Here is a 22,385-nt window from a genome sequence, read left to right on the forward strand (position 1 = left end):
CCACTAAAGAACCCTTATTTTTATATATAAAAACATTATAAACAAACAAAGCATAAGGCGATGTAAGGCTTGTATTTCAGCTTGAGTCCAAAGAGATAATGTTTCCTAACTATGAGACTAAAGCTTCGCTTAGCTTTAATTTTTGAAAAATTCGCTGCATTTAAAAAATAAAGAATTTGCTTTCGTTAAAGCTAGATCATTAGTGTAACAATTAGGCAGTTGCTGATAACCAGTTTCTTTTCTGGAGGGTTTCAGAAAATGCACAGTTTTCTTGTTTAGCGTTTGAAATAAAAACTGAGGATCAGGTAGGACTCTCTGGATGAATCTTCCTTCTGTACATTCCTTCTGGAACTTAGGGAAGGAGAGGTTTTAGGAAATACCACTTATTTTACGCGTATCACTCTCCCGTCCCTTCCACGTTCTCATGAACCCACCAGATTCCCAAAGGGCCCACTGCCCTGTCCACCCCTGCAGCCCAGGACGGACGGCACAGTGGTCCTGCGTCTACCAACTTCAGTGTAAAGCATCTGCGTACAAAACTGTGTTCTCTAACTCATGCGAGCGCAGCAGCCAGGTCCACGTGTGAACGGCACGACTGTCCTCAAAACCAGCTCTGCACGCTCGCCCACGGCCTGGCCGGCTGTCCCGCTGCAGAGGTGCGGTTGTGGTGATGACGGGTGGGCCTGCACGTGCTCCGAGGCTGGGCAAAGCTGCGACGGGCTTAGAAGGGCGTGTGGTCGGGCAGGGGCTTGTCATCACTCCCCGTCGGGGAGGGAAGATGGTCACTGCCATTCTCTCTGCCACCTACAACCTTAGACTACGGGTGGGAAAAGACCAAGAGAGAAAGACCTGAGACAGAGCACGCAGAGCCGGGCAGATCCCAGGCCAGCTCAGGTCTCTACGGAGTCTACAGAACTTGAATTCTGATTAGCGTGAATCCTGATTAGCAATAAAAAGGAACAAATCGCTGACACAAGCAACAGGCTAGAGGTACCTCCAGGGATTTATGCAGTGTAAAAAAGAGCCAATCTTCAAAGGCTCCATGCTGTATGGTTCCAATCATGGAAATGGAGAGATCACTAGTTCTGGGGGTAGGGCAGGAGGAAGGAGAACACGGGGAAGGATTACCGTGGGGATCAAACCGCGGGGATCAAACTGTTCTCCGCCTTAGCTGTTATCAGTGTCATATCCTGGTTATGTCACTTCAAGATGTGATCACTGGGGGAAACCGTGTAAAAGGTACAATGGCCCTCTGCATTAGCTCTCGTAACTGCACGTGAATCCACCACCCCAGCAAGAGAATCAAATGAACAGTCTGAATACAGTTACCTTTATGGTCCCAACCCGGTCTTCAAAGGACTTAAAGGTCGCAGAATTCCTTTAAAGAGAGAGAGAAAGAGAGGAGATGTCGGTGTAGGGAGCAAACAATTGTGCTGCCTTCCTAAGTCTGAAGGGCCTCAGGGTTAGGATCTAGGATCAACCTGCAGAAAAGATCCCTGATAGCACCCTGAGACCTCACTGTAAACATGTGACAAGCTGAAAAGGAGAGGGGGCGTGCCCAGAAGACAGTCCAGGCAAGGTCATTCTGGAGGCTTCCAGGTCAGAACAGGTCAGCCACACCTGCCAACTCCAAGAACATTAGACCTGCATGCCGCCAGCAGGTGCAACCCCGGGTGAAGTGCAGACCTCTCGACTGAGCAGTGGACGAGATGTGGAGCACATTTCTGCTGCACCCTACATCCACACATGCTGAAGTTATGGAAGGTCCCAGGTACTCCTGACACCAATCTCTCACGGAAGTAAAGGAAAACGAAGGACAATTCGGAACAAGTGAGTGAGGAGGAGGCAGAGGAGGAGAGAGCAGGCCAGCCCCAGCCCCACCCAGTACCCTCTTATACAACCAGTTCCTCCCTACCCTCGGGCTTCTAGGAGCAGCCCATCAAGGACCCCCAGATGTGCGATGGGGTGTGGCAGCTACAGAACAGGGACAGGGCCTCTGCTGCGGCACTGCAGGGCAGGAAACATGAGTGGGAGGCTTCCAGGAACAGGCCACAGCTCTGGGTGTTCTAAGGAGACCAGGACTCCCCTCCAGGTGCAGATAAAAGTTTCCCGTAACAGGCTTGGAGGCGCCTGAAGTCTTGTGGGTGCCAGGTATGTGTATGAACCTCTCTGCCCCTCCCTGGCCCAATACCCTGGGCAGCCCTGGAAGGTTCCAGATGGAGCCCTATTTGATACACTGGTCTCCTCTTAGCCTCCCCCCCACTAGCTCTTCAGCCTAGAAGGGATCTTTCCAACCCCTGGCCAACAGGAGCCTGCCAGGGAGAAGATGGCCCTTGGCTCAGGGATATGGGGAATGTGAAGCCGACTGGCTGGAGCCACCCCCTCCCCCCGGCTCCCCCATCCTCCCCCCCCCCCCCCCCCCCGGGAGCTTGGGAGCACGAGTGCACATTACCTCATGGCTGGCATACTTATCGAGTGGCGGATTGAAGAGTTGCTGCTTGGGAGCGTGTTAGAAGCAGAGAAGGAAGCAGGAGTTACCAAGGGGATGAGCCTGGCATTCAGCACACCCATCAGCTCACCCACACAGAGACCCGGCTTGGCAGGGTGCGTGAGCTCTGGTCACCACACACAGAAGGGCCCCTGGCCCCGGGAGGAAAGGACCCCGGGCTCCTCTCGCTGGCCTCCAAAGTTGCCCCAGAAATGGGACAGTGCTGAGAGAGAGCTTTAAAATAGGAAACTAAGAAGACCTCGGCCTGGGGCTTTAAAATACCTTTGGTACAAATAGCTATCAGATGTCCTTACTCGACTTCACAGCAAATGACTTTTCGGCAAAAGAGAAACAACCAGGTCAAGTAAGTAGAAATATTTAAAGTCACACGTTGTTCTAGATTTGGTTCCAGGCCTCCGAGCCGGAAGCGTGTGTGATGGGGCAGCACTAGTATCGGGCCGGACATATGTGCCTGGGTCAGCGTGGGGTGAGGACCACCCAGGAGGATGCCCCACAGGTGCCCTGCCGTTCCTGGCCCTCGAGTGGTAAACGAATCCACTTGCAGGGCAGGAGAGAACAGGAGGCACCGAACCCGAGAATGGAGAGTCAGCACGCCCCCCTCCCCGCCCCCCCCCAACGTGAACACGTCTCTTCTCAGGAAGGACGCTGTCAGGCTGGGCTGGGGGCTGGCGATAAGCCACGCGGTCACAGCCCCAGGAGCCGTGAGCTCCCCAGCAGGCTGCAATGCCTGGCAGGCCTGGCTGTGCCAGCTGGGGCCGAGGTGCACAGCCTGCCACAGGCCAGCCAGAGACCACCCTGCCCGGAATCAAGGGAAGAGCCTTCCACAGGCACGCCCCGCATCAGCCTTACCTAAACGAGTGGGAGAACGGACGGGCCCTGAAAGGCAGCAGCAGGAGGAGAAGAAACGCAGTGTTAGGAAAGGGAGGCTAGTGCCCACCCCAGCCCCTCACTCAAGCTCCAGAAGGCCACGCAGGGACCCCCGTGGCCACCCCGGTCCCTGTTCTCAAGCCCCAATTCTGTGAGAGGCTGCCGCTCCCTCACGCACGCGACTGGCCCCTCTGCGATCCCACCTGGGTCACATACGAGGCACCTGCGTGTCCACGACCCTGTCCGGAATTAGAGGGATGAAGCCCCAAGGACAGGACCAGCGCAAAGGGGTGGGGTGTGCGGAGGCGGGCTGTACGACCCTCAGGGCTTCAGCTGAATGAGGGTGCGCACACGCATGCGACAACAGGACTGGCCGGGACACCCACGGGGCTGAGCGCCCTGCACTCCAGCTGGCAGATTCCAACCTAGAAACACGTGTGTCTGGGGGCAATACGGCCATGTCCTCCACTACCCAGCCAGGCCTGCTCACGCTCTGGAGGCTACCCCCAACATGAAAGTCATTTCAGAAGCATTCAGAAGATCATATGAGGCTCAATTATGTGGTCTCTTAGGTGGGCAGCAGGCCCTGCCATCTCTTGGTGGGAGAAGGCAGGTGCCTCGTCAAGGCTCACCAAGCTAGACAGAGACCCCTGCTTTAACCCAGGCTTTGACCCAAATCCGATTTCCTCTCCCAGTCTGCCACCTCCTACCCCAGGGCATGCAAACAGCCTCCCAGGCCGGGCTGCTCTCGGATAGGCCTCTGCAGCACCGTGATGCAGGGCAAACATCTCAGCACACAGAAACCTCCCTGGACCTCATCTGCATTCTCAAGAAGTGGTGAATTCTCAACCTCAGCTCAACCTGAGACTACGGGGTGAGGCAACGGTGGACACATCACTGACCCCAAGACGTCAGAGTTCCCCACACCCCTGGAAACACAGCAGAGCAAAACTGAAGAGCCCCATGGTGAGGCGCACCAGCAAATAGGCCAGTCCGTCTGAGCACCTTGACTATGTGGGACCTGGTTCTTGTCCCTGGAAGCATGGGTGCAAACGTGACACACGGCAGTGAGGCCGGGCACGTGACCTGAGGCTCCTCGCCATGGTCAGCAGCACATCCCAGTTCCCGGAGCAGAGAGCGGGACTGAAGCAGAGACGGAGAAGTGAGGTGCACCGTCCAAAGGGCCCGCGGGAGCTCCGGACAGTGCCAACGCCCTGCACACGCCCAAGAGGGAGGGAGAAGGCTTGATGTGAGCGAATCATGCCAGAAGTGACAGGGACGTTCCTAGTGAGAATGTAATTTAGGCACAGCACACATTTATTGCTTCCTTCAAATGCTCTGTTATCAGACCAGCATTTCGAGGAAAGGACCACAACCCCACACACAGCTCACCCCAGCAGTGCTGGGATGGCCCCCCCATGCCCTCCATGGCAACCCCTGGGAGCAAGGCCAGGCCACCAGTGGCGTGTGATCAGTCTGTCACCAGGCTTACCACAGCACGGCTCAGGTGGCCAAAGCAGGTGTCCCACAGTGCAGCGGCGATGGCGTCCCATCTAATTTCAAATGAGATTCGTTACAGGAACACACCCACAAAGTCAAGCCTTAGCAGATGACTGTGTGGCCGGGAGGGACCGCTGCAGACCCCCCTTTTGTCACTCAGAGCCACATCTGCAGGCTCCAATCACAGCCACTGTGGACAAGGCCTACGTTTACAGGGTGACCCAAAAGGACCCCCCAGCCATAGCTGCTCAGGAGCATGACCAGATCTCCAGTTGTGAGGCCGTGCACTCCTTAGGACAGAGGAAATACACAGACTGTGTACTGATTGTTCAGCCTCTCTGAAAATTTGCAATTTTTCTGAATAAAAAGCGGAGGGGACTAACTACATCCAGCAAACAAAAGGTGAGCACGGCCCTGGGCACGAGCCACGCGGTATGAGTGTCTGTGTTTTCACCTCTGGCTACATGGTCAGGCCAGAGCCCCCACCTTGAGGCCTCACAAGGCAACTGCCAGGCAGGTCTGTGAGGCAAGGAAATGCCTCACCTACGCAGGCAGGGAGGGAGGCCACCTGAGGATAAGAGGAAAGGGGCCAGAGCGGGATGGGCTCCCAATGCTGTACTCCAAACGCCAAGCCCACGGGCACTACCACCGCGTGATTCTCAAGTCTGAGAAGAGAGGAGCCTCAGCATGCGGTGGGGGCTACAGGGAGGCATCCCCTGAAATCGCTAAGTGAAGGGACCGGTCCTGAGCGTGGGTCAGGGGCCAGGGCAGGGCTGGGCAGTAACACCTGGGGAGGAGGGGTGTCCAGGAAGGACACCACACTGCCGCTCAAAAGCGCACGCTTGATCTTAGCAGCCCCGAGAGGGACGCCTCGCCAAGGGCAGGGCTAGGAGGTAGCCAAGCCAGGATTCACACCACAGCCTCTGGCTCCAAGGACCAGTCTCCCTGGCTCAGTGCCGTGTAGCAGAGGGGGCCCGGCGGATGCAGCCACGTGTGCTCCACCAGATGTCCAAGCTGCCCCCAGGCCCTGCTTGAAGCACTTCTGATGGCCATGAAGGTCTCATCAACTCTGGGAGAACATTCAGTTGGGGCCCCTGGCGTGCAGCCACACACACTCTGAGATCTGGGCTGGGCAAACACTGCAAGGAAACAACACCCTTGTCCCGGCTGGCTTGCCCAGAGCGACACCCCACCCTGACACCGACCTGCAGGCAGAGTCATCTTTCATCCGTGGAACTTCAACGGCAAGCACCCACCTTTACAGATCCCAAGCGCTAAGTTACCCAAAGGAAACAACAATCCCTGCCGAAGAAGCACAGCAGTGGCGAAAAGGCAGTCCACAAACAAGGGGACTGTGAATCGACTGCCCCAGGGCTGGTGTGCCCACACCTACAGCTGCCTGCCCCAGGGCTGGCGCGCCCACACCTACAGCTGCCAAAGGGCCCCGGAGGGTCACGTACCTGAGCCCCAGGCCCCCTCAGAGCCTCTAGTGGATCTAAAATCCCCAAACCCTCACCCGACTGGCCTACCCAACTAGGGTGTCTCACCTCATATCTCCGAGCTTTCTGCTGATGGCAGAGCCCACAGTGGACAGGGCAGCGGACGTCTTCTGTCCCGCCTGAGAGAAAGTTTCCTGAGTCTTCTTGTAGCTGTAAAGAAAACACCAGCTGAACCAGCGCAATAGGAGAAGCAGCCACCACCCATGAGTCAAGGACACCACGTGCCCAGAGAGAACCCCAGGGGACAGAGGGTTAGTGAGCACGTGTCTGGCCGCCAGGAAGGGGACTGACAGCAGGGACAAAAGCAGCACGGCCAGATCGCAACCTCTGAGCTCTGCAGTAACTGTTTTCTGACCTTATTCCATCTATTCTAACGCTCAGGTAACCCACCTCCCCTGTCTTGCCACAGCGCTAACTGCCCGGCAAGTGGGGCGTCCGCCTGCTGCAAAGCAGACAGACCCACAGAGGCCCTGGGTCTGAGACAGAAGCCAGAAAGGTCCCCTTGTTCTGTTACTGTATTCAGGGAGCTTCTCATGTGAGAGCTCCACCATGCCCATTGGGGGCGGGGGTGCCCTGGACAGTGTGGATGTGTGGCCTGTGGTGGGCTGGCCGCTCAGACTCTCGGGAGCCCTCCGGCCCTCAACCCCCTGTACGGTCTCACCAATCCTTTCAGAACTGAGGAACCTTCATCTCATGCCATCAATGCCATTGTCCCTAGTGCGAGGGGTGGCCCTGGATCACAGCAAAGACCACCCTTTCTAGCCCTTCCTGCCCCAACCATCCACAAAGGGGGGGTGCATCACACAAGACATGGGTCCATGACCTCAACATCTGTGAGACAGGCACAGGCAGGATGCCTTGGCTACAGGGACAGCGAGGACACCCTTGGGCTCGCCTTGAGAGTTAATACTTGGAGCTGCCAGACCTTGTCCAGATGCCACCATAAACAAAAGATACCGCAGCCTGAACCCAAGGGCTCATTTCTGGCCAAGCTGACATGTTGCCCTAAGGAAACAGCTTGAGACGGCAAGGCTCTCGAGATGCCAGCCTTCTCTCTGAAATTACTTTCTGACGCCTTGTTCGTGTCACCAGGTCACACACAGCACCAGCATTGGGTCTTCGGAGTCCTTCCCTCCCGTCCACTCCCCCAGTGCCATCCGGAGGCTCCACTGTGATCACGTGCTGCCCTCCTCCCTCACCTTCCCTCCCGAGCACTCCAGGCTGCCCGTGAGTCCCTGTGCCACCCCATCAAGTCCCTGTGCCACTCCATCAGCAGGGAGGCCCAGCCGTTCCTGTAGCGCCGCGGGGCCTCAGGCTTCTTTGGTGCCCGGCAGGGTCCAGAACTTAAAATACGTGCTTTCCAGAAAGTGAGTTTAAAAACACATCGTAGGGGCGCCTGAGTGGCGCAGTCGGTTAAGCGTCCGACTTCAGCCAGGTCATGATCTCGCGGTCTGTGGGTTCGAGCCCCGCATCAGGCTCTGGGCTGATGGCTCAGAGCCTGGAGCCTGTTTCCGATGCTGTGTCTCCCTCTCTCTCTGCCCCTCCCCCGTTCATGCTCTGTCTCTCTCTGTCCCAAAAATAAACGTTGAAAAAAAAAAAAAAACACATCGTAGTCACTAGGACAGTGAGTTTATCTTAGCTGCTGGGAAGGTCAGTAAATCCTGGAACACGTTAACAGAGAGAAAATAATCTAAAATCTTTACTGTAAGACTTGCCTCGGGATTTCCTCAGGTCCATAACGAAAAAACTCTAATTCTAAATCCAACCTTTAGACAAACCCGACCACCAGAAACCCCTTCCCCTGTGATAGCCAGAAACTGTCACAGAATGGAATAGGAATGGAAATGAAACCCAACCGCCTGTGCAGCTGCAACCCAGAGAGCTGCGTGTCTGGGATCTAGACGGGACTCCCTGGCACAGGGGCAAGGCCCGCTCTAGAGGGGCAGACCACAGCTGGGTCTCACTAAAAACCAAAGTCCACATGCTCCTTTTGGGAGGGTTTCCACAGACTCAGCGGTCATCCTCTGAGGGACCTTCCATCCCGACAGAGCCTTTGCCAGGACCTGGCACATACACACAGTCGCCTCGGGGTCGGCAAAGCCGGCAGGAAAGGGACAGAGAAACCTGCTGCGTGTCCCCCACTGCACGGCCTGCTGAAGGAAAGGCTCTGGGACCTTCTCTGGGGCCCCTAACTTGCAGTATCTGTTAGGGACCCCACCCTCACCCCCACCTGGTGAACTGCTTTCACTTCAAAGGGAGTTAAAACAGATCACCTGCGAGCAACAGACTTGGAGCGTGCTCGTTATTTATAAAACACTAACTACAAGGTTAACTGGGAACATGCAGGATATTTGGTTTCAGACACAGGGTCAGAAAATGTCTTCAAGCTGCTTCTCACGAAATAGCAAACGTTTAAGGTCATGTTAATGTTCTGTTCGCTGAAGTGAAACGGTCTGAAGCAGAGGATTTAAGGCAAAGTCCTTACAGAATTTCTGCCTGCACCCACAGGGCCAGGTGTGGGGAACTGCACTTGGAGAGACCACAAGCCCGTGCCGGGGATCCTTGGTGATGAGGAGGAGTGCCCTTGGGGTCACTTAGTACGGAGCTGGCCGCTGAATGACTGGCAGGAGAGACACTGGCTCGTGGGCCATTCCGAAGGGGAGCACCCCCACGGGAGATGGACCGGAGGCAATCTCCCCCACTCCACCACCCTCAGCACTTCAAGTATGCGGAAATGAGGTGCCACAGGGACCCCTTCTGAAACGGGAGCCTCCAAACCAGGGCACATGCAGTGCAGGGGCCGAGGGGCTGTCATCAGCCCCAGTGGAGAGGCCACGCTCAGGCCGTGAGGGGACTGGGGGCCGAGCCAGAGTCTGCACGCAGGTAACCTCAGGCCCAGACGTGAGGAAGGGTGCTAGGCTGTGCCACCCTGCCTAGCACCCCTTCGGGAATCACCCCCAGCTCTTGGGAAGACAAAGGTGTAGGAACGTCGCCAACGCCAGCCGCCAATGCCAGCCTCCCCCGCCATCAGCAAACTCTGCGGTCAGCGTGGGGCATTCTCCTGCACCCTCCCTTGGTGGCTGCTCCCACCCCAACCCTGGGTGGGCACGTGATCCCAGTCCGGCCAGCCAGGTGCGTTTACGGCTCCCTGACCACGGGGGGAAGCCCGGGGGGAGCCCGGGGAGACCCGCGGCGGGCCGTCCTGCCGTTGGGCTGCAGCGCCACAAAGATTCAAACCTGCCCCGCTGGGCACCCTCTGCACCGTCCAGGAGAAGCCAGCCTGGCGACACAGCCAGCGTAAGGAGAGCCCTGGTCAGGTGAGCCCGGAGCAGGCCTCCCCTGCTTGCAGGCTCACACTCACCCTGCCGTGCTTTCTGTCCCGTACGAGGAAAGGACTCCATATAGCAACTGGCAACTATGCCCGGTGCCACCTCGGCACGCCTGCAGCTACGCTCTACCAAGGGGAAGAGCCCAACCAGGCGGTCGTTCCGCGACGCAGGACACAGCTGCCGCCACGGCCAGCCGTCTGAATCAGAAGCAGCGGCTGAGACAAGAAAGGATGAGTGGCGTCAAAGCTGCGCGTGCCCAGCACAGCCCGCGAGCAGCAGCACGACGGGCACAGACGCGGGCGCTTCCCAGCTGTCCCGAGTTCTCGGTCATCCTCCGGCGCGCTGCTGGCTGCAAGTGATGCCCGGGAGTGGCCACCGCCTGGCAAAGCGCTTGAAAGGGCATCCCCCCGGCCACTTCCACGCCCAGAGCCACACGTCTCTTCCAGAGGGATCAGAATTGCAATTATTTGAGACGGCACTCAGGTCTCCTAAAGCTCTTTTCAGGTAAGTCCACACTGTGAGCCTGCCAGGCGTCCCAAACCACACAACATCTGCGACTTGGTGACGGACCGTCCGATGCGGCCCCGGGGACACAACACACCGGGACTCCCAGAGCACGTGCGGCAACGACACAGACAGCGTGAACCGCCACAGCCCGCCAGTGCCCACCGCCCCTTGTGATGTCAGGCTGCAGAGACCACACGTGGAGCCAGCAGACCTGGGGTCCCGGGGACCTTGAAGACAAGCTCAGTAACAACCAGTTCCTTTCAGGCAGACACAGAAGGACTACCCAAGTTCTCTGGTATCCATGACAGCACTTCCTCCTAAGTAAGAAATGGAAAAAATCCCAGAAAGTGACTATTTTAAAACATTACCCCACCCTGTTCAGAGGAATTCTAATTAGATTAGAGTGCAGATAAATGAAGTGCTATGACCTCAGATAAGACGCCAAGAGTCGTTCTGAACCGTGGCTTTGACAGACACAGAAAACTATCCATGTGTGTTTCCTACTGTGCTCATGTTCCACATGGCTGACAGCTCGATGCCCCTCAGACCAAAGAGACTCCGTCGAGACCCCACCAGCAGGGTCCAGGCGGCTCCCCCAGCCTAAGAACCACCCCAGGGACGAGGGAAGCTCTGTGAGCCCCTTGGCTGCAGCCACGTCTGCAGGGAAGGAAGACCGAAACAAAGGCCCCAAATCACCGTCCGCACCGGTCGGTGCTTGGCCGCTTTGCCCGCTCAGAAGGCTGGGGGGCGCCTACCAGACAGACGTGCTGCCCAAGGCCAGCCAGGCCTCTCACCTAAGGGGCGCATCCGCGTCAGCCAGAGGGAGGGTTTCGGCGTGGCCTGGTGGCCAAGTGAATCTCCTTCAGTGACTACCCGTTTCACGGAAAGTAGAGTGTCCTTTGCATTTAAGAAAAATCACGTAACGGCAAAATAAGCAAAACACACCCAAACTAGGTTTGTGCCAGATGCACGCAGCCTCCCGGTCCCTAAGAGAATGTCAAGAGCAGGAGGAGGAGGAGGAGGAGGGAGGTGCTGATGGCAAAGGCACTCACAGGTCTGACTGGGTCACTTTCTCATTCCACTCGCCAAGTTTCTCAGAGGTTTTCATATAGCTAAAAACAGAAAGTCTGCGGTGAATTATTTAGAACAATTATGTCAACTCAGGTTTCAAAGCACAGCTGAAATTCCAGGGAAGACAAGGACTGGAGAGCGGGAACGTGACTCTCCAGCCTGCCTGAGACCAGGTCTACTGGTGCTGAGCACCTGCTGCGCAGGCCCAGGGAGGCCCAGGGGGGCCCGGGCGCTGACAGAACCAACCAGTCCTTCGCCTGTCACGCCCAGGGAGCGCCTGGTCATCCCATGGGAGACAGCCCTTCGGGAACAATACTGCTGTGAGGAATGAGGAAGGCACAGCCGCATCCCCAGGATACTTCTCTGGCAGCCACCCTTTGGGATTCAAACCCCGCGATTCCCTAGGACAGAGAAATGGGTTTCTTAGGTGATTTTTTTTTTTTTTTTAATAAAATGCGATCGATCTGTCTGCAGGGATGTGGCTTCTCAGTGGGAGACATTTACCCCCTCCCCCCGCCCCACCACCAGCCCTGGAGGATACATTTCAGAGGAGCCATGTAGCTGTACTCCCCAAATTCAGAGGGCAAAGTCACACGTGAGTCAGAAGTCCTAGGGCTGTGACCACATCACGCTCATGAGAAGGACTCACATCCACCTCAGCAGACACTGAGCTCGGAGGACCACAGGAAAATCAGTCTCTTTAAGGACCTAATTAGTGTTCTCTCAGATTTGTACCCTGAGATACACTCTCATCAATTTCTGCTTGGACAACTAGCTAGTGCATCCATCCACCTTTTAAAAGTATGTGTAGACTCTAAGCTCTTGGAAGACATGCCAGGGGCTAGGCCAAGGACTCAGGGCCTCTGGCTGGCTGCCTGCAGACAGGGATACTTGATCCCCCCGTTCTGTGAGGCACCTTGTCCCCAAGCACATAAAATCCTACTGGCGAGCCGGGGGCACCAGCCTGGCGAACGCCCTCCAGCCTCCAGGGCACCTCTGCCGCGGGCAGGTACCTACGCGGTAGAGACCTGCACATCACGCCAGCTCCTGGACAGATTCTGTTTCAGGCCCTCCAAGGCGGAGAGGCCCAGCTTCCTTTTCAGCTCTCCACAGTGCCTCTCCTTGGCTGCCAGGACCTGGCGCAGAGTGACAATTTCCTCTTCCACCTGCAAAAGCACAGTTGACTTGATTGCAGGAAGTGACTAACATCCTTACACACACAAGAGGTTTCTCGGAATTACATAAGGACTTTCCGCTTACAGCACATAACTTGTCTTAGGAACAGAGTCAACAACAAATATCTCTTTTTATCTGGAACCAGCACCCCGCTTCTTGAGAACTGTCTCTTTCCCTCAAGCCAAGTGGTTCTGGCAGGGCTACCAATCACTATGCCCACCCATGGATGACCAAGCAAGGCCTGTCGGAGCTCTGCTCTGGGACGGGGCACAGGTGTCGGAAGAGATGATCCCCTCTCCCTCCAGGCTCTGAGTCTGGGCTCAGAAGCTGGAATTGCTGGCAGCCAGGCCCTCTCTGCACGGAGAAATTCCACATGCACTGGGAAGGAAGCAGAGCTGACAGACAGATGGATGGCCAAGACTCAAGTGACAGAGCAACGGCCTTTATGACAACAAGTATGTTTCCAAGGTTAGCTCTAGGCCTCGGCAAAGGCAGTTACTCAAGCCAAAAGTAAATTTGAATTTGAATTCAATTTAAGTTTGAATTTAAGTTGAATTTAAGTTTGAATTAAGTTTGAATTCAACTTAAGTTTGAATTCAATTTAAGTTAGAAAGAATCCTGAAAATAAACACCTGAAACTGCTCAAGCCCTAAAATTAAAAAAAAAAAAAAAAAAAAAAAAAAGATGCAACTTGAGAAGGAAGCATCCTCTGGAGCCTGACTACCCTAAAGGTTTTGGTTTTTAGCTCCTGCATCAATAGCTACTCTAAAAAAGTCTTTCCCTTGGGGCGCCTGGTGGCTTAGTTGGTTAAGCGTCTGACTCTTGGTTTCGACTCAGGTCATGATTTCCCAGTTTTGGGAGTTTGAGCCCCATGTGGGGCTCTGCACTGAGTGTGGAGCCTGCTTGAGATTCTCTCTCCCTCTCTCTCTGCCCCTCCTCCACTCATGCTGTCTCTCTCTCTCTCTCAAAATACTTTAAACAAAAAAACAAATGAAAAAAATCTTAAAGTCTTTCTTTTAAAAAAGTGATTATTTGAAGTAAGGCAATAAAAAGTCGCTCAGAGCCCTTATGTCACTAGTTTTTCCAGCACAAAATAGTTGAAAAAGAAATAACTTAGAAACATAGGATCACCCAATCAAATTGTTACTAGTTACTCCAGCAATAAGGACCAATGACTAGAACATTCCACCCATGGTGTGATAATCAACATGGCTTGAGGCTGTGCAGTCCAGCTGTCTTTGGGACACGCACGTTGAAAACTTTAAGTGACATGAGCTTCTGCCGCTCAACTCTGAAATGACTGAGTGTAGCCCATAAGCTTCACCGCACTGCCCGCTGCTGCTGTAACCTTCACTCAACTCAGACACTGCTACATGCTTTCCCCCAGGGTCTGAGGCCTGGCCGTGGGGCTGAGGATCATCTACACAACTAGCTCTTTTTAGACTCAGGATGCATCAACACAGGATGCCAGCCTCTGCCTGATCGGATGCTATGCTCAGATATCAGCAAGTTCATTCCCCAGATTTTGAACCTAAGTGAGTTGCTGTTAGACTCTGTATCACACAGAAAAAAGGAACACTCCCAGCAGTCAATCTGAATAAAAATTATACTTGCAGGCTTGGGTTAATTACCATTTCCTCTTAAAGGACTCTCACTTTAAAGATCACATGAAGCACTTTTTACAAAAAGAAGAATCTTTAAAGGGAAAATGAAGATCCAGGGGCGGATAGTTTGTGGGGTCTGGAAATTGTCAAGTGTTAATCCCAACAAAGAAACCCCCAGTAGATGGTGTGCTCAGAGCAGCTGTTCCCGTGTGGACACCCTCCTCACGGTACCCAAAGCACCAGGCACACAAAAAGCGGCCGCAAAGAGCAATTTCTGTGGGACTCTGGGAATGACCTCCCAGGGCAACTTCTGCAGAGCACAGACAGCGTTATGGCCCCTCATCAGCCTGAACTCACAGTCACCCCCGGACAGATGGCGGAGACTTAGCACCTTTGCGAGCTCAGCCCTAAGCTCCTCCTCCTCAGCCTCCGTCAGACCCTCAACAGCAGGAGTCTGGGCGGCCACCGCGGTGTCGACAGGGACATCTGTCATGGAGTCGGACAGCAGACCTTTGTTAGGAGAATTCAGGTTGATATCTGCCAGAGACAAACAAAGTCAGAAATTGTCAATAAGAAGTTACAGGGAAGTAAATAGGGTAGAGGTCTCCACCAAGGGAGAAACCAAGGGTGAGGCCAGGTTACAGGGGAGTCGAGGGGGCCGTGGAGAGTACTCTGACAGGTTGTCGGGATGGTCTGGGCCATTAGGCCAAGGACATCTCAAGCCACCCAAGGTGCTGCTTCAGGGCACTGGAAAGGCTGGCACAAGGCAGCCAGACCTGAACTCTGCTTCCCTCAGGATAATACACTCTGCGGAGACAGGAAACCTTTGCTACAAACAAAGCAGCTGAACCTAACAGATCTTCTAATTTTTAAGGCAAAGAAACGACACGGCTGTAAGCACAAGCACCACTTTCAATCAGCCGATCTGCAGAGCACGTGCTCCCATCACACACACAAGATGCACGGGCTGGTCACACAGCCCCAGCAGGGAGTCGGCAAGACACAATTCCCCCGGAGTCTGTTCTCGCCCCTCGTCCCACAACAACATGCAGGGAGGCGCAGAGACACTGCTTCCACACCTCCGCTATACCCAGATCAGGTTCCAATTCCTGCAGGCCCCATTTCCTCTTCGAGTTAAATGCATCTTCTTGCCTGCACTAACAGCGGACAAGATCCCACACAAATAAAGAAACATGGGTCTGCTTTAGTTCTTTCCAACTCCGAACACACGACCGTCCTTCAGTAGCATACAATCCGCACACGCCATGAAAACAGGCTTTGTGTGGTGTCCAGCACTTTAGAAGTAAAGGCATAGGGACACCTCACTGGCTCAGCCGGAGCAGGATGTGAGTCTTGAGCTCCAGGTCGTGAGGTCAAGCTCCATGTTGGATGTAGAGATAACTGAAGTAAACATTAAAAAAAAAAAAAAAAAAAAAAAAGAGGGGCACCTGGGTGGCTCAGTTGGTGAAGCGTCTGACTTTGGCCCAGGTCAGGATCTCACGCTTCATGGGTTTGAGCCCTGTGTCGGGCTCTGTGCTGACAGCTCGGAGCCTGGAGCCTGCTTCAGATTCTGTGTGTGTCTCTCTCTCTCTGCTCCTCCCCTGCTCACACTCTGTCTCTCTCTCTCTCTCTCAAAAATAAATAAAAACATTAAAAAAAAATGTTTAAGGGGCACCTGGGTGGCTTAGTCAGTTAAGCATCCGACTTCAGCTAGGGTCATGATCTCACAGTTTGTGAGTTCGAGCCCTGCATTGGGCTCTGTGCTGACAGCTCGGAGCCCGGAACCCGCTTCAGATTCTGTGTGTCCCTCTCTCTGCCCCTCCCCTGCTCAAGATCTCTCAAAAATAAAGAAAACATTCTATAAAACTAATAAAAAATAATAAATTAAAAAAATAAATAAAAACAAATGCACAAAGGTTGGGAAAAAAACTGCCCGTAGTTACAGATATGTTTCTCTACTGTTGAAATCCTACAATCTGCTAAAAACAGACTGTGCTTAAACTAAAGATGCTCTAGGGGCACCTGGGTGGCTCAGTTGGTTAAGTGTCCTACTCTTGATTTCGGCTCAGGTCATGATCCAAGGGTTGTGGAATCGAGCCCCGTGTCGGGCTCCACACTGTGCTAAGGGTGGAGCCTACTTAGGATTCTCTCTCTCCCTCTGCCCCTCGACCCCTTCTCTCTAAAATAACAAAAAAAACCCTACAAAGATGCTCTATTCAGCTCATTCCCTTCACATGTCCCACACAGCTGGAGGTTAGCACTTCCTTGGCACTTGATACACGTTTACCAGATGAAGCACAACCATTGTTTTTATCAACTGATTTGGGTTTTTTTTAATGTTTATTTATCTAATTGTGATCGGGGCGGGAGGCCCAGAGAGGGAGAGAGAATCCCAAGCAGGCTCTGAGATATCTGCATAGAGCCCGACCCAGGGCTCAATCCCACAAACCGTGAGATCATGACCTGAACTGAAATCAAGAGCCAGAGGCTTAACCGAGTCATCCAGGTGCCCCATCAACTAATTCTGATTTTTAACTGAAATCAACCCACATAACTTTACTTCATGTGCTGTGTTGAATCTACTCAAATTCGCTAAATGCCTTAAAATTTTCACAACCTTGCTCTTCTATTTTTTTTAATTTTTATTTTAGAAAGAGGGCGAGTGTAAGTAAGGGAGAGGAGCAGAAAGAGGGAGGGAGGGAGGGAGAAAGAGAAAGAGAGGGAGAAAATCTTGAGCAGGCTCCACACAGGGCAGGGCTCAGTCCCACGACCCTTGGGACCATGACCAGAGCTGAAAACAATAGTTGGACGCTCAACCGACTGACTTCAGCTCAGGTCAGGATCTCACAGTTGGTCAGTTCAAGCCCCACATCGGGCTCTCTGTCAGCACTGAGCCTGTTCCAATCCTCTGTCCCTCTCTCTCTGCCCCTCCCCTGATCTCTCTCTCTCTCTCTCAAAAATAAACATTTTATAATAAGGGAAGGTAGGTAGGTCTTTGGACTGTTTCTGCCTATAAAGCTAAGGGTGGATCCTGCAGTCACTCCCAGATAGAAACTGGGCATTCACCAAACATGCCAAAGCGCCGCACAATCATTGTGTGATACCAACCTCACCATAGCCCTGTAGGTAGATGCCATTCGCACGCTGGTTCAGAGGAGACCGAGGCAAGAAAGTGTCACCAAAAGACCTACAGAGTGTGGGGCTGGTGCTGTAGGAGAAACTAGGGGGCTAGAGTCCCTCCTGGGTGAGTCCCAGATCTCTAGAGCTGTATAAACTGCATGGTGATAATACAAGGAATAATCTCAAGGGGTTATTCTGAAAATGGAAAAAGGACGTCTGAGAAACAGGTTTGGTATGGTATTCGGCATACAGTAAGTGCTCGGTGTTTTCTGTCACTCTGTGGTCAGAATCCAATGCTTGTGATGCTCACCTATATTAGACATACTCGTCAAACAGCGAAAAACCTGAATTTAAAACTGGCGGCTTTTGATGTTCAACTATTTCGTAAGTAGACTGCAGAGATAGGAAAATCTACACAGTGTATCAGAATCTAGGAGTTCTGTTTAATTAATACGCTGATCCAGGTCAAATGACAGGAAAAAAAAAATCCTTAAATTACCCAGGGTAGTCATGTCAACATAGGAAGTTAGCATCTCTTCTGTACCAGAATGAAAGATGGACTCCCATCACCTTCTCAAGATTTTAATCTGGGCCCGCTCCACACCCCCAGCGGCCATCTCAAACCGGTCAGGGGTGTCTGTTCTGGAAACTGGCCCAGTCTCGGTGTGCCCTGACTCACTGCACCCTTCCCCCTTGAGACAACCCCTAAGAAGCCTGGGCTCCGAGCAGCGTTGCCACCCAAGGGGCGCTGCACTGAGCTCGAAGATGGTTCCATCTCCCCTCCCCTCCCCTCCCCGGGAGAAGCGCACAACACATCGGCCCTGGTGCAGGGCCGGATGGAGTGTCCTCGAGGGCCCTGCGTAGGGAAGGAGGGCGGTCGACTAGGCAAGCGCCGGGAGGGGGCATGACGACAGCTGCCCGGAGAGAGAAAACCCAAAACTCTGGGGACGAGGGGAGGGGTGCCGGGGAACCGGTCCTCGGAGCGGCCGCAGGGTAAGTTGGTGAGTGGTCCAAGCCGGGGGCGGCAGACGCACGCCCCGGCCATCGGGAGCTTCGAGGCCCGGCGCATGGGAGCTGAAAAGGAGCCACGGGGCGGATAGAGGCGGAGGGGATTGAGAGTCTGAGAAGCGCGGGCTGGGCCCGAGGAGCGAAGGCGCCGGGCCCGCGGGTACCTTGGCCTGCGGAGTCCATGTTCAGGCGGCGGCCGGGCCGCGGCTGGGGTCGGGACCGGGGTCTCGGGCGCTGTAGGAGCCGAGCCGGCCGCACCAGGACTCGCTCGCCGCGCACACAGCAGCCAGCGGAACCGCCTCAGCCACCGCGGCATTACGTAATCAGCGGCGCGACAACCCACTTCCGTTTTGACGCGTGCTCCGCCTTCATCCCACCCCCACTAACGGTGTCCAATGAGGACTTTGTTCGGCCCCGTCCCTATTACCTGCTCCAACCTGATTGGCGGAAATTGCGGACGAAGCCGGAAAGGGAGGGCGGGCTCTTAGGCACTGCCTCCCGCGTCGGCTCCACCAGCGAGACACACAGGTAGAACGGTCCGAAGGAGCTCGGGGAAGGTGGGAAGTGGGAGGACCGTCCAACATGGCGTTATGAAAAAGCGGGGTTTGGCGTTTTTGGAGGTCTCGAGAGTGTTTACCGCTGCTCAGGAGTGCCGTGGCTCACGCACCGCACAGACCGTTTGAGGTCCGACTTCCTGATTTTGGAGTTAGCTTCTCCCTCCAGTTTTTAAGTCCTTCCTCTTTATGGGGATTTTTTTTTTTTTTTAATTGTGTGGGAGTTACGCAGAAAAAGGCGTGTCTGCGATTCGTCCTCTAGCCCTGCAGGCGCCGCTGCCCTCACTTGGCTGGAGGCATCTCGCTCCGCACGCACCTGCCCCGGGTCCCGTGCACGCACAGCTGAAAGGCGTGAACTGACCTGCGGGGAAGCCTTCGCGCTTCTGTGCTGGGTGCTCCCTTCCCCTCCGGTGTTCTTTCACTTCATTTTCACAGCAACCTGATGAGCCAGGTGGAGCCTTCCCCACTTTACAGGTGTGGAAACTGAGGTTAAAGTAATTTGTCCAAGATCGCTCAGCTAGTTGTAAAGCTTCCAGCAAATGCTGGAACAAGAGTTTGCCGGACTTTCTCAAAGGAGAGGTGTGAAACCACTAGCGGTTTCGCTAAAACAAGTCCTGAAATTTCCCTTCGTTGGCACCTAAATAGCCACTGGAAGCGAATTCTTAAATGGTATTGAAACCCTTCAGGATCTGACTTTTCCGGACTGCACTCTCCCTTTCCAGCCAACCCACTCTGCATGTACGGATCCCTCTGTGGAAGCCCCTTCCTCAATCTGGCTAACTCCTCTTCCTGTGTCAGCTCAAAGCACACCTCACCGCAGGTGTCTTCCTGGTACCTAAGGTCACCTCTGGCTTGCACTGGCCTAGGTGCTTCATGGCCATGTCCTGCTCTGGTGCTGTCAATTATAGGTCTGCCCCACTTGCCTTCTTTCGGTTTTTCCAGAGTCTCCTGCACTGCCCGCTCTGACTAGCCCCAGTCCCCAGGTGCTGGGGAAGGCCAGTAGTCTCCCCCCCCCCCCCCGCCCCCTTCATGCAGTTCATGGCAGATGGTAAGGAAGCAACTGCATTGCAGATGGTGGCGAGCAGAAGGCTTGTCTCTCATTCTGTGTTACATCCTTGAACCCGGGAACGATGCCCAGCCCAGGCCTGGCTCAAATTTGCCTTGCCTAGCAAATGAATGGTCAGTGCAGGTGTGTCTATAGGCCACATGGACATGCCACTGTGAGTACCTGTTACTCTGAGTCTGTTGTCCTTTCCTGTCGAAACCAGGAGTGTGGAGGTGGGGAGGGGACCCTAGAGGCCCAACATTACTAACTCCTGGTGAGGTCTGGCGGCTAAGACCTGCTTTATAGTCTGCCAATGCCAATGTCCTCTCACAGCTGGGGGTGACTTGTACAAACCCTTCCTCACTCAAATTTCCCAGAGCCATTGTGTATCCTGATCCAGGATAAGGGTACCTCCCGGGGCCCCACAGCCTATGCTCCCATCATCCTTTTGAGGTGATCAAGGCACCTATCACACAGTGTTGCCATAAACTGGGTCAGGTTAATCTCTACATTCCCTTTAGAAGCTGGGAGCAGAATGGGACGTCCACAGGTGTTTGAGGGAGAAGCTGAAGGAGGGAAGGGGGGAATCACCCCGGTGAGGGAGAGCACCAGTTCCGTGTGTTCCATCTCACCCTCCCCCAGACACCAGGTCGGGATCCCCAAGGCAGGGCCAGCTTTACTGGTTTCCCGTGTGGGGAGGGGTGAGGACTACAGCCTCCAGGGCAACTGGAAGTCCTCCGGTTCCAGCGGACTGAGGTGAGTGGCCTCCACGTTCTTGAGGTGTCTACGTGCCAGGAACAGCGCGAGCTGCCGGCGCCGCCGCGGGCTCAGGTCCTGGCCCACGAGCCAGGGGAAGGCGAGCCCGTGAGGCCCCCAGTCCTCCTGCTCGTCCTCACGGCGCGCGCGGTAGGAGCGCAGCAGTGCTCGGCACCACTCGTCATCCACGCGGTAGCGCGCGTAGACGGTGGCCTCCTGTGCCAGGCTGCCGGCGCGCAGCCAGCGCGTCACGACCGCGAGGCCTTCGCGCGCCATCACGACTGGGTAGCGGTGCTGCAGAAGACGCAGCAGCAACTCGTTGCCGCGGTTGCCCTCCACGTCGCCGGACGGCAGGGGGCGCACGTGGCCCGAGGTGCTCACCACGTCGTCCAGCGTGCGCCGCAGCAGCAGGACCGGACCGGGGTAGCAGCACAGCTGCTCCGCCACGTTGAGGTTGAAGTGCTCGCGCACGGTGCGCACCACCAGCCCCTTCCAGCTGCGGGGCATGACCTTCAGGGCCAGCGGCACGAGGTCGTCGAAGGTGGCGTCGAGCACCAGCGCGCCCAGCTCCGGGTAGGTCATGGTGGCCCAGGTGGCCGTGAAGCCACCGATGGACCAGCCGTAGACCACCACGTGCGCGGGCGGGAAGTGCAGGCGGTGCAGCGCGTACTTGACCACCACGTCCACGGCGTTGGCGTCATGCTGAGGGAACGGCGCGCCCGTGCTGCCCCCGAAGCCCGGGTGGTTCCAGCCCAGCACCGAGTAGCCGGCCTCCAGTGGCGCCGACAGGCAGCCCATCTCATAGAAGCCGGCGTTGCCTTCGCAGCAGATGACGAGGCGCAGGCCGCGGCCGTGGCTGCCCGGGTGCTGGCGGCGATCCATGAACATGGTGTCGATCTCGTTGCCGTCGCGGGCCACCAGCTTGGCGCGCCGACCGCGGTAGCGCTCCACGAGGCGCTCTTGGCCCTGTTGCAGCAGCGGCAGGAGCGCGCGAGTCATCAGGAACATGGAGCCGGGGTACACTAGCCAGCGGCCCAGCGAGTGGGCCAGCATGTAGCTGGCCAGCTGGCCCGGCAGCTCGCGGATCTGCTGCAGGAGGCACTGCGCCTGACTGCGCGCCCCGCGCGGCGGCCGGCCGGGCGCGTCCCCGCCCAGCGCCGCGCCCCGCAGCAGCCACACGCCCGCCACGGCCGCGGCGCACGTCAGCGCGCGGTGACCGCCGCCACCCCCGCCGGCGGCGCGCACGTCATCCCAGCGGAAGTCCACCGGCCAGCTGCGGAAGTTGTAGGTGTAGTTGGCGGTCAGGTAGATCTTGAACACGTGCACCAGGGCCTTCACGAAGCAGACGACACACATGGGCGTCGGGGCTACCAGGCGCTCGGCGTGAGCCGTAACGCCCGGTCGCCAGGTCCGGGTCGCGGCGGGAGGCCCAGGCCCGGCCCGGCGGGCAGCTGCAGGGGCCAGCGCAGCGCGGGGCTGTCTTGGGACGTGCCTCCTCAGGGCTTGGCCCCAATGGCCTTTATGACCTGGGCCTTTCAGGGAGAGGGGAGGCGGCGCGGACCAGCTTTATGAGTCATTGTCGCTGGGGAAAGAGGCGACACCCTGTGATGGGCACACAAAGGGTTCCAGGGCAGGGGCGCGCAGGGGGTGGGGGGTGGGTCTCGAGTTCTGCCCCGCCCCCAGGACCTCAGGCTTCGGACCCTGCAACCCTGCGGCGACCACATCCTCCCCAGACCTTCCTGGGCCTGCACCCTCTCCAGGCCGAGTTCACCTGCCTTCCCTCACACCTGGAGCAGCATCCACCGCCCTCCTTAACCGAAAGCGGACAGACAGGCTGGAG

At 55.7% G+C, this 22,385-nt stretch overlaps 2 protein-coding genes across 11 annotated transcripts; both read right to left on the bottom strand.

The window, feature by feature from the left end:
• Window positions 1–574: 574 nt before the first annotated feature.
• Window positions 575–18,516, bottom strand: TPD52L2 (TPD52 like 2). Of its 10 annotated transcripts, XR_007150836.1 has the most exons (10): window positions 18,355–18,516; window positions 14,454–14,599; window positions 12,300–12,448; window positions 11,264–11,323; window positions 10,423–10,528; window positions 6,424–6,525; window positions 3,359–3,385; window positions 2,453–2,494; window positions 1,330–1,378; window positions 796–817 (listed from the first exon to the last, which is right to left on the bottom strand). XR_007150836.1 is itself a non-coding variant. In XM_047852422.1 (9 exons), the coding sequence occupies exons 1-9, from the start codon at window positions 18,371–18,373 to the stop codon at window positions 722–724; spliced, it is 690 nt and encodes a 229-aa protein (XP_047708378.1). In that variant the 5' UTR covers window positions 18,374–18,515; the 3' UTR covers window positions 575–721. The 10 variants fall into 10 exon arrangements, 9 of the variants coding, with proteins under 9 accessions (XP_047708378.1, XP_047708377.1, XP_047708380.1 ...); XM_047852422.1 differs by lacking the exon at window positions 10,423–10,528 and having other exon boundaries at window positions 575–817; window positions 18,355–18,515; XM_047852421.1 differs by lacking the exon at window positions 10,423–10,528 and having other exon boundaries at window positions 575–817; window positions 2,453–2,497; window positions 18,355–18,515.
• Window positions 18,517–19,979: 1,463 nt separating this feature from the next.
• ABHD16B (abhydrolase domain containing 16B) lies at window positions 19,980–22,021 on the bottom strand. Its single transcript, XM_047852420.1, has one exon. The coding sequence runs from the start codon at window positions 21,899–21,901 to the stop codon at window positions 20,498–20,500; it is 1,404 nt and encodes a 467-aa protein (XP_047708376.1). The 5' UTR covers window positions 21,902–22,021; the 3' UTR covers window positions 19,980–20,497.
• Window positions 22,022–22,385: the final 364 nt, after the last annotated feature.

The sequence above is a fragment of the Prionailurus viverrinus genome, chromosome A3, assembly GCF_022837055.1.
Source record: "Prionailurus viverrinus isolate Anna chromosome A3, UM_Priviv_1.0, whole genome shotgun sequence".
Lineage (NCBI taxonomy): Eukaryota > Metazoa > Chordata > Mammalia > Carnivora > Felidae > Prionailurus > Prionailurus viverrinus.